Source organism: Protopterus annectens, chromosome 6.part1 (genome assembly GCF_019279795.1).
Source record: "Protopterus annectens isolate FY-2018-M chromosome 6.part1, PAN1.0, whole genome shotgun sequence".
NCBI classification, from domain to species: domain Eukaryota; kingdom Metazoa; phylum Chordata; order Ceratodontiformes; family Protopteridae; genus Protopterus; species Protopterus annectens.
This window is the reverse complement of record NC_056738.1, coordinates 301715848-301727857: the sequence shown is the minus strand read 5'-3', so window position 1 is coordinate 301727857 and position 12010 is coordinate 301715848. Positions and strand designations below refer to the sequence as shown.

General features: G+C 37.8%; 1 protein-coding gene across 1 annotated transcript in view; it reads left to right on the top strand.

Annotated features, from left to right (window-relative positions):
• Positions 1-12010, top strand: part of ABCA12 (ATP binding cassette subfamily A member 12) — a 793480-nt gene that overhangs the window by 591438 nt on the left and 190032 nt on the right. The window contains exons 58-60 of the mRNA XM_044075367.1: positions 1447-1534; positions 2974-3082; positions 11508-11562. Coding sequence (XP_043931302.1) covers positions 1447-1534; positions 2974-3082; positions 11508-11562 — 252 coding nt within the window. The remainder of the gene's footprint in view (positions 1-1446; positions 1535-2973; positions 3083-11507; positions 11563-12010) is intronic.

The window sequence follows — 12010 nt, the reverse complement described above, 5'->3', positions numbered from 1 at the left end:
ACATGAGCACTGTAACAAAACCACACACACATGAGCTTAAGCACACACACACACACACACACACACACACACACACACACACACACACACACACACACACATGTACTGATGTTTACATGTGCACCCACACACATGCATTCACATACACACATGAGCACTGTAACAAAACCCCACACACATAAGCTTAAGCACACACACCCACAGACACACACACACACACACACTATATATATATATATATATATATATATATATATATATATATATATATATATATATATATATATATGTATACACACACACACTTATGAAATCTTTGATCTGTAAAGTAAATTTGTGCTATACACTTTTATTACTGTACATTGGTTTTATAATTAGAGCCTTATAATACAAGCACAGATAAAATGAAATTGTTCTTACAAGATCCAGTATAGACCAGCAAAAACATTAGGCTGTATTATTGCTTCTGAGAATGATCGCCAAAGAAAACTCCTTTGTGGTGGATAAGACCAACTGCTGATATACAGTCACTTGATTACAGCTTTCAGTATGAGAAATATTTTGTCATACACATATTGCATTCTTGTCCATATATGATACCTTCCAAGTATAACATATATTCTATGTGAGATAGCTATAGCGTTTAACCTTCCATCTTCGCTGTTATGAATGTTCTACCATGTATAATATCATAACCATATTGAAAGATACCAAGCTGGTAAATGGTTGAAAATCAAAAGCAGTAAAATGTGTGTGTGTGTTTGTGTGTGTGTGTGTGTGTGTGTGTGTGTGTGTGTGTGTGTGTGTGTGTGTGTGTAGAAGCTGCATAAAGAAATGTGTGTCTGCATATGTTTGTGTCTATACTTTGGCGCTTATTGAGATATTTGCGTGAGGCTGTACTACATTTTCTAAGTAACAATACCATGACAATATATATGGTATATGTTTATTGTATACATACTAGCTTGGTATATTTTCCACACTACTTTCTCTTGTCTATATTTCCATGGGCCCCTTAACTGTGACTGTGTAAAACTACTGATGTCCTCTTTATATGTTAGCAATTTACAGAAGTTTATTGTAGGGAATATTCACCCTGCTTTGCCGTTTTACTTCTGCTTAGTGAAAAAAAATGTCCACTATGACATTGTGCACTGTACTTGCTTAAAATTATCTGATGTTATAAGGGTATTCTGTTACTGTCCCTAAACAAAACAGAAGGCACTTTGGTCCACAACTCACTTGGCACAATTTTTGTACTTCTTACTTCTTGCTTTCAGTATCTGCTCTCATAAGATCCCCATGGAACTATGTCAGGCTAAATGTGTGTTTAGTTTTGTTTAATGGTTTGAAGTAATTTTGAAAGACAGCAGTCAAAGACCCTGTTTTGAAATTACAACATAATATTACGTGTGCACTCTGAAACTTTCATCTTTTATTCTGTAGATATGGAGGCTGGAGCTTTGGTTTACCACTTCCTAGTTCCCTGCAGAACGACATTAACCCAGTACCTGCAAACAGAACCCTAGTTAAGGTGAGAAAGTAATATCTGGTAAATTTCTATATGCTTTATTTGAGACAGCTACAACAATAATACCATAGTAACTAGTCTTAAATTCTAACAGAATAAAAAGCATGCTGGCATAATTTCTCATTTGCTTTAAGGCTTCTATGATCTAGCATCACTTTTCCTGGGACAACTATTATTAAGCATATAATGAAACAGTCTGCCTATACAAATTATACTGAAAGTGTTAAAATAAAACTATATACACCACAAATATGTTCAGTAAAAAACAGGTAATTGCGGTTGATCTTTATTGATTATTTTATTGATCTTTTTTGAAAAAAGGTTGAGTATATAAACGCTAATTTTTGAACTAAGCATTAGTTCCCCTAGCAAGCATCAGCAAAAGCACAAGGAACATTTAAGCTATGTAGAAATAAAGACATTAGGCTGAATTCATAAAGATTACCTCACCTTGTGCATACCTCATTCAAATTCATTGACAGCCGTAACAGGGTGGTTTTACATGCAGAAGTGCAGCACCACATCTGTCTGTCTGTCTGTCTGTCTCCCTGGCCATGCTATATTGTAATGAGGCAGTTTGGAAGAGAGGCATAAGCTCTCTCTCTCCTTCTGGAACTGCCTCCAGGAAGGCATGTGCATGCTGAGTGATTCATAGACTCTTTCAGTAGTGGAGATTAGCACAGCCACTCCTGTCACAGAACAGTAGTAAACACAGGCAAAAGGGTGTGTACAGCCATTGAGATAGAAGTAAGTACAGGGGATTTTAGCAGTAAGGTAGGGTTAGGAGGTGAATATGTGTGTGTACACTGTGGGGCTATATGTATGAGCGTATATGTGGGTATATAACTGCCTAGGAGGTAGCATTAGGTGAGTTAGAGAGACAGGATTGGTTAGGTGTGTGTGTGTGTGTGTGTGTGTGTGTGTGTGTGTGTGTGTGTGTGTGTGTGTGTGTGTGTGTGTGTGTGTGTGTGTGTGTGTGTGTGTGTGTGTGTGTGTGTGTGTGTGTGTGTGTGGTGGTCATACTTTCACAGACCTGTAGACTAAAGAGCAGAGTCTACATCATTGGCTGGGAGAAACACTAGCCACTGCTAACTCTCATGCCTTAATGGCATCATAACAGTATAGCGATTGGGTAATGAAGGAGAATACTAGATAGCAAAGATGTTTGTTTAAAGCTATTTAAATTTTGCTAGTGCATATTACTTACAGAGAATAGATTTTAATAACTTCCTAGTCCTTAATATATTTATGTGCAACTTCAAGTTCAAGCATTACATCAGTGAACTCCAAAAACATGACACATGGCACCTCTGTGATCCAAGTCAAAATGTTTTACACCTCAACAAGGCAATTAATTCTAGTTCATCGATATGACTCTGTTTACAGCATTTGCATAGCATATTGTCACTCTTTAATGTTTATTCTTATTTCTCACCTGTCAGGTCTGGTACAACTTAGAAGGCTATCACAGCATGCCAGCATACCTCAACAGCCTGAGCAATTTCATACTCAGAGCCAATTTGCCTGATCATGAGAATGCTAGTGAATATGGTGAGTAGAGCACTACCCAGACTATAACATCTTTTGTTGGATGTACATGTGCTACATCACTTACTCATAAGCAAAGCAGTCAAATTATGTGCTAATGAAACTTCATCAAAGAGGATGGGTTTCTCTCTAATGTATTATTCAAGTAATCTGTATTTCTGTGCATTAATGCACTGTTTTGAAATAAATTGATGACGTTGCTGTGGATAAATAGTAAAAGTTATTTTGGGGTTATCACTATGTTGTAGAAGCATTAATTTGTATATCACAAGCAGATGCAAATGGTGATTATATAATGAAAGGTGCATAGCAGGTTAATATGTTCATAGGTGATTATTAGGCTAATTACTGGAGAGCCATTACAAGCCTTGCCACTGATTACCAGATTTTACTCTATTTGCTTTACCCAGGGATAAGGGATGGTTTAGATTTCTGCCACTGATACCGAAATTTACCCAATTTATGCTACCTGAGGGGGGGTCAGGAATGGTTAATATTTGTGCCAACACTTCTGAGAATTTTGTGGCCTAAGCCTTGAGTATATTACAGACTGCCTTTGTCCATAAGGGACATGGACACTACCCCAGGACTGAATTTATGTTTCCCCATCCATTGGTCCAAGTTGCATTTAAAGAGGGTCAAGGAAAGAAACTGTTCTAGAGGAGGAGTAGTCTCTGACACACATATCTGTCTCTAGCATATCTTATTTACATCACAAACTAGGTTCAGATCACCCTTGGATTTGGTAATCTTCTTGCATGCTTTATGCAAATGTGTAACATGTCCATCAGGGCTGGATTTGAGACTGACTTGTAGGTTGGGCATAGATCGCCCCTTAATAGTCAATAGGAGACAGAATAAAGAAATAGGGCCTTTAGTCGCTTCGCATAGGACATGTGTTTTACACAATGTATTTTTTTGGAGAGGAACCTCTGAGGCCACTCCATTTGTTTCAGGTGCCTGGTTAGGTACATGCTGAATAGTGTATTGTACTCGATAATTGGTCTGATGAGGGCAAGGTACAGTGGAAATATAACCCCCTTTGTTCTGCATGCCATGCCCTTAATTATAAGCTATGCTTCCTTGCCACTGTGGATACATGGTGGTCAAAGTTCAGGTTACTGTCAATCTGTGAACCTAGATCTCTTACCACTGGATCCACTCTTAGGGGTGTGCTATTAATATTATAGTTTGTAAGGGTGTTGGACTTCCCAAAGGGTATAATTATGCATTTTTTGTATTTAGTTATAGACCATGGCTCTGGCACCAATCATTTGTCTGTTTTATACCTTTCTGCAGGATAACAACATCATTAGGGGATTTCAAAGACTTCTCCCCAACTTGCAGTCATCAGCAAACTTGGTCACCCAAAGGTCCTCTACATTAGCCTTGACTTCAGAGAAGTATATCCTGAACAGGAGAGGACCCAGCACTGAACCCTGTGGTACTCCACTAGTAACTGACCTCTTGCTGGATGTGGATTCTCATACTCTGAAAACCTGGGTCTTGTCCTTGAGCCATATGGCTATCCATCTAGTGAAGTAGGGAGTTATGCCTACATTTTTAGTTTGTCTATAACTTCCAAGTGGGGAATTGTGTCAAATGCCTTATCCAGGTCCAGATAGGCAATATGCACTGTTTTACTCTCATCCATCATTGTAGAGACCTTCTCAAAGAAGTCCACCAGACTGACCAGGCATGAACTGCCCTTGATGAAGTCAAATTGGGTTGGGTTCAATATTTGAAGATTCCCTGTGTCACCGTTCATCAAGTCCATGATAATTATTTCTGTGGCATTGCATATGAGACTAGTTAAACTTTTGAGTCTGCAATTTCTTGGGTCCATTAATGATCTCCCTTTATGCAAAGTAACAGCTGTTACTGTCCTCCGCTCCTCAGAGGCAAAGCCTGTCTGGAGGCTGGGGTTAAATAGGGATTCTAGATTGCCAGGTAGGTCATGTTTCAAGCTATTTAAGAGGCACTCTGGGATATTGTCTGGACCCATCAATGTTGTATTTGTAGTACTGAAGAGCACAGTGACAACTAGCTCTTATGTGATAACTGGTAGAGGAATGGTGGAGGGTATTTCTTGGGGGGGTAACTGGAGTTGATGGGGGGGTAAAATTTGAGCTGAATTTATTGTCCAGCAGATTAGCTATATCTTCTGGTTGGGTACAGGTGGAGCCACTTACAACTAGCTCTGCACATTGCTGGCTGTTACCCTTAAGAATTTGGACATAACTAAACAATGCCTTGTGGTTATTAACTAGACAATGCCTTATGGTTGTTAACTAAACAATGCCTTATGGTTGTTACTAAACAATGTCTTATGGTTGTTAACTAAAAATGCCTTATGGCTGTTAACTAAAAAATGCCTTATTGTTGTTTTTAGCCTGGGAGGCTATTTTTGCCTTGAAATTCACTTATGAAGCCTTGACTAGTCCCCTGATTTGCTTATTTAGACTAATGATGGGCTTTTCACTGTGTTATGCATGCTCCCTCTTAGGTCTAGACAGGATTTTCTTTCTTTTGTTGTATAGTCTTTTTATACCAGGGATCCACCAGGGTGGCTTGTTTTTGCAGTTTGTCCTAGATTTATTCCAGTCTGGTACAAGCAGTATCTATGTAGTTGTTTATATGGTTGCACATGGCTTTTAGCGTACAACTCAGCGTTGGCTTCAGTGTTTTCTGGGTTTGAAGGAGCTTGGAAATTAGCTATGCCATCACTTAATTGGAGGTAATTTCCCTTAGAAAAGTTCTTAATGGTTTTGGGGTTTGATAGGAGTTTTATCATTATATTTTTTTTCAAAGGAGACCACTTTGTGATTTCATCTAACCCATGAGAACATTACACTTGGGGGTGCAATGCTTCCCCATATTTGTGAGTATTAAGCCTAGGATATTTCTACCGCTAGTGGGAGTACAGACTAGCTGCTCCAGGGCATTTGCATTGACAAACTCTAGAAATCTTTGAGCATACATGTTGGGGGTTGTGTATGTTTCCCAATTAATGGAGGGGTTGTTGAAATTGCCCGTGGGTCTAATATTGGGCTGAATGGTAAACGACTCTTGTAAATACAGGTATGAGATATGATTTTCTCTGGTTCATGATGTCGGAACTGTAGCTAGTGAGGATATGGTGAGGGATTTTACCTATGGTTAGTTGGACAGACATGGAGTGGCTCAAGCATGTCATATTGATTGACCACTCTTAAGGTGTGCTTATCCTTTATGTATACAGATACACGTCCAGCTTTGTTCTTTTCTTGTGCTTCTTGTGCAGTGGGTGGTTAAAAAGTGTGAAAGACATTATTGTCTTGCACTGCTGAGTTGCTTTCTGTGACTTAGGACCATTTCTCCATGACTGCATATATGTCAGCATTCTCCAGGTTGAGGACTGCTTCCAGGGAGTGTATTTTGTTGTTGTGACTCCTAGCATTCAGCAGTAGTACCTTTAGTTTATTGTGAGTGTATTTTGCTATGTTGGTAGGTTTATCTGTTAGGTAATGTCTAAAAAGGCACTATTGGGGAAGATAATGTTTTGGCCAATATCTGAAACTCTAGCAGTGACAGGTGGATACCATCCCTGGCAAAGCTGCATGGCTTATCAATCATGTCCCCCCAGTCTGACAAGTATTGGACCCTCTTGGATTGACACTAGTAGCTCAGTCAATTATTAAGTCAATCATTTTCTGTTAGTATTGTGACATCATCACTGGAGAAGGTAGAATGCTACTCAGTGCTAGACTCATACCCACCTGAGACACATATTCAGATAATGTCTTTCTTCATATAGTCCAGGAAAGTACTTCTCAGGTCATCATTCACACCCACATGAATGATGACAGGGTCATAGTGGTACTTGCGGATTAGTGTCCTGAGTGCTTGTGTGATCCAATGAATCCTGGCCCCTGACAGGCAATTAACTGTGACCTTGTCCTTATTCAGCCTGGTGAGAGGGACATAAGAGTGTCTCACAATAGAGTCCTCTATGACCAAAATATTGGGTTGTGTGGTGTTACGCCTTATGGGCTTGGCAGTTGAGATAATATGAGATGTAGTTTTGAGTGTTATGGTGGTTGCTGTCTTTTATTATTATTATTATTATTGTTTCTTGTTGTTGTTGTTGTTGTTGTTGTTATTTATTTATTTTATTTATTTATTTACATTTGTTGACCGGGAGTGTCCGACTGGACATAGGTCCATTTTCAGCGGAGGCCCGGGGAGAAAAGCTCCACAGTTAAAATATACAGACAGTAGTTACATTGGATTTACATAGCAATTAACAATTTGATCAACATAGCAATTAACAATTACAAACATAGTTACAGATGAAGAACATAGTACATCAGTAGACAACTAGAATCTTTATCATAAGCAAAGTACATAACAGACATTAACAACTGTTACAGTAAGAAGTTCCTGCTGTATAATAAGTAGTAGGCTTATGAGCATCCGAGCTAGCTATAATCAAGGTAGTTAGTGGGATGGAAAGAAAGGTAGTGGGTGGATGGGTTGGGTGATATTAGAGGGGGAGTTGCAAGGGCATAGCCAGCATGTTTTTAGGTGTGCTTTTAGTAAAGTTTTGAAGTGGGTGCATGATGGTACGGAGGTAATTGTGGATGGGAGAGAGTTCCATAATTTGGCTATGGCACAAGAGAATAGTGCTTCACCAGCAGAGTTATTGGCTTTAGTGACCTGCAAGTGATTTTTGTTGCTGGATCTTAGTGGTCTGGTGGTGCGATAGGGTTGGAGTAGATTCTGGAGGGATGGGACATTTAGTGGATGGTTTACTAGTTTGTGGGTGAGTGAGAGTTGATACCATTGAAGGAGGTGAGGGAGTTCAAGCCAGCCCAGTTCAGCAAGTGAGAGACAGTGGTGACTACGGTAGGATGCCCCTGTGGCAAATTTGGCGATTTTGTTGTAGCAGGTCTCTAGCTTGTTTAGATCGCATTGCCTTAGGTTGGTATATATTGGAGAGGCATAAAGTAGGGTGGAGATAAGGTGGGAATTTGCTACTGAAATCTTTGCTGCTTTGGTGAGAAGTTGCTTATTTCTCTATAACGCTCCTAGTTTTTTGTGGACTTTTTTTATGGCCATGTATATGTGAATGTCAAATTTTAGTTTATTGTCTATTTCCACTCCTAGCAATTTGGTGTGTTCTTTTGGGTGTATAGTGGTGTTGTCTTTTGCTGTGATGTTAAAGTGAGAGTTGTTTTGAGTATGTTTGGGGGGTTGGAAGATGAGTAGTTTAGTTTTGTTTGAGTTAAGTATTAATTGGGCATTGGATAACCAAGTTTCAACAGAGGAAAAGGCTTCTTCTATGACTTTTTGCAGTTTGGGTAGGGACGGGGCTGAGCAGATGATGATTGAGTCATCTGCGTATTGTATGAATGTGCCATGATGGTGGCAGAGGCTAGAATATTGGTGAAAATAGAGAAGAGTAGGGGTTCAAGGATGGATCCTTGGGGAACCCCTATAAAGACAGGTAGTTGGGGAGATATGTCATTCTGCCACACAATGGATTGTTGGCGATCAGACCTATTATTATTATCAAAAGTCTACTCAGTTATACATTTGGGCTGAATTTAGATTGGTCAAATGCACAATGAATGAAAGGGCATTTGGATAATTGGTTGTAAGTAACATTTGCAAATATCACTGATCATAGGGTCAGAGCTGGAGTCTGGATTGAAACTAAACTTAACGGTTAGAGATATAGTAATTTTCATGGTTTAGGTTATGTTAAAGGTTATATTTATCTTTAGATTGAGACTGAGATGTACAGTGGATGATAGTCTGCAAGTGGTTACACTAAAGCCTTTAAACTTTTCTTCATGATTATGTTTTTGTGCAAATTTAATTCAATTTATATCTTAAAAATAGATTTTTTTGGTACTTTTGTCTATTTGGCCAGTGTGGAAGCCACATGCAGTGATAAGTTTTTGACAGCTTGAAGTTCCAATAACTCATACTACATAGAAATATGAAACAAAATAAAAAGTATATATTGGTGTGTGTGTGTGTGTGTGTGTGTGTGTGTGTGTGTGTGTGTGTGTGTGTGTGTGTGTGTGTGTGTGTGTGTTTGCTCGCGCACACGCGCACATTCACGTGAATGTGTGTATGTGTTGACTGAAATTCATTCATATTGCATTTAGAAATTGCAACTGTATCCCTGACCAAGAAAAGGTCAATTATTCATGCAGTACCTTATTAAGAGAATAGCAAGAAAGTTTCCATTAGAATTGCAGTGATAACTGTTCTTTTCTTATTACTTATGCTGAATATTTTCAGAGGCATATCCAAAGTAAAAATCAATTATCATTCTTCCTCGTTACTTGTGATATTCACTTCACGATTTTGCTCGTAAAAGATCATTTAATTAAAGAAGGCCAGTAGAAAGTTCAAAAGTCATAACTGAGTTCCTTGAAACTGCTGAACTACAAATGTGAAAGAAGAGAATGCACACTAAGCCTGAGAGTCCCCTTTTTCTGAAATACAGCCATCTCTAAGTTAGCATATATGCATAATGCAATATGTATAATGCAGTTATGGGAGCTTGCACATAAAATACATATCATATTCTAGTGGTCACATTATGTTAAAGTCTTTTAGATATACTTTAATAATTTTCCTCGTGACTAACAATATGTAATCACTTATTAACATGATCTGGTTCCTCACCAGGAGGATCAAGGGACTCAAAGAGATGCCATATGCAGCTCGGTTAAAAAAACTCCAGCTCTACTCAGTTGCATACCGCCTACTTTGAGGCGATCTATGCCTGACATATAAAGCTATGTCCAACCCAGAATTAATGGACATGCTCCACCTCAGTAAATCTAAATCCCTTAGAGCCACGTGCTCGAGGGACTTGAACCTCAGCACAGAAATAAATAGAACATGCTGGAGGGACAGATTCATAACCCAGAGGCTCCCTTCGCTCTGGAATAGAATTCCAATTCATGTTAGGTAGAGCACCTCACTGACTCTCTTCAAGAAGAATCTTGATGAGTGGATGGGGGATCGTAGGTTTGTCCCGGGGATTACTTCCGTGTCACTATTAGAAAGAGGCACAGTAAACTAAACTTTAAAAAGGGCACAGTATACTCAAATCAAGGGGTGACGTAAGCCAAACACAATCAGGCTAGGCTTATAAATGCCCCAGGGCAGATAGTCTAGTATGAACCTATGAACCTATGAACCTATGAAATTGTCTTGAAGAGTATTGTTTGTAATACATTCAGCATTTTGGATTCATGTTGATTGATTGATGGACAATTTACAAGTCCCAGTGAATTATATTCACATTGCATGCATTGAATACCGTCTTCAGCAATCACCTAAATATTTAGTTAGTTAGTTAGTTATTGTAGAGTACAAGCCCTGCTTCACCTAGCTTGTGAGGGGAGACACTTACATTCCCCAACTTTCACGTACTATCTCCATCAGTACACAACAACAGAGAAAGGATAATGTGAACGAATACAAAAAAATGGTCACAAAAAGCATTACTGAGGGATGCTGACTTGCATAACTGGGATTTGAACAACTTTCCATCATGCAGTGGTCAAATTCCCCATCTTTCTCCTTTGTGAGCATAGTATTTGTCAACCATTTTATAGGGCATTTTAAGTAGACTAGTTAAAAATAAATTCTTGCAGAAGGTATTCAAAAAGATAAATGATTTTGTCAGCACAGCAGTTTAATTACAAGGGATGAAAACTCAGCAGATGCTTTTGTACTGATTATATGAATAAAGGCCAAGCGTAGTTTAATCAGAGCGGGTAGAAGTGACATTTTAAGCATCCTCCTTTCCATTATCTGGCATGCAACTCTGATGGTCTCTGATAAAGATAAATTTAAACTGGAAAATAAAATGGCTGCTATTAACACAGAAATAAATGATATAGATGAATCAATGTGTTTACAGACTCATTGAAATGGGTGACAGAAATCATTTTGTACATGTATTCATTTGAAAAAAGAAAACAAAACTTATTTTATATTTCCATAAAAGAACACTTGAGTAAATAATAGTATTCTTATAATGTGTTACTATAAATGAAAATGAAAAAGAAATAATAATAATAACCTAGTTGCCTTTCAGTTCTATTATTTAGAATTCAGATGCAAAACTAGTGAATATATTAGTTGTAGTTTTATATAATGCTAATGAGTGTGTGTGATATTCATTGTGTAAATGTACTGAATTTTGTATTGATTATGATTTTTATCTTAAAGCATTTTCATAAGTGATAGCTGATTACTTTATTTCTTGAAATCTGCCAATCAACCATTTAAACATATTCTGAATTACGCAAATGAAGCTGTCAAGTTCAGGAACAGAAAACGATGTAAGAATTTCTGCAGCATACAGAAATATTTTGTGAACAGAATTCTCTGATAATTATTTATTTCATTCCAGGTATTTCATTATTCAGCCAGCCCTATGATGGTCAAATATCAACTCAAGATACTATGTAAGACCATTTTAATTATGTTTGCACCTATTGCTAATCTGTAGTGAATAAAATGTTTCTGATTCATTCAGTAATAGTCTACACAAACTTTGCAAAACATACATTGGGTGGAATTAATATACAGTTTTTAACATACTTTTAGACTTTTAATAATAACAACAAAAACCTGTATATTGATTTTTGTTTACCTTTTCTTGGAATGTACTGTTTGAGGCTTTTGGTCTGCAGTGAATTTTATTTAGTTTGAAACTCATCAAATACCACAGGAGGGTTCCATATCATTTATTCTTTACTCACCTTGAAAATCTAATGTCTGTATAATATCTATATTTAGAGTTTTCATTTTATATGCCGTCTTCTTTGTGTAAACAACACAAATTTGTTAAGATCTAAAACTGTATGGTGTATTACATGCTATTACATGACATTCATTAACTTACAAGCTCAC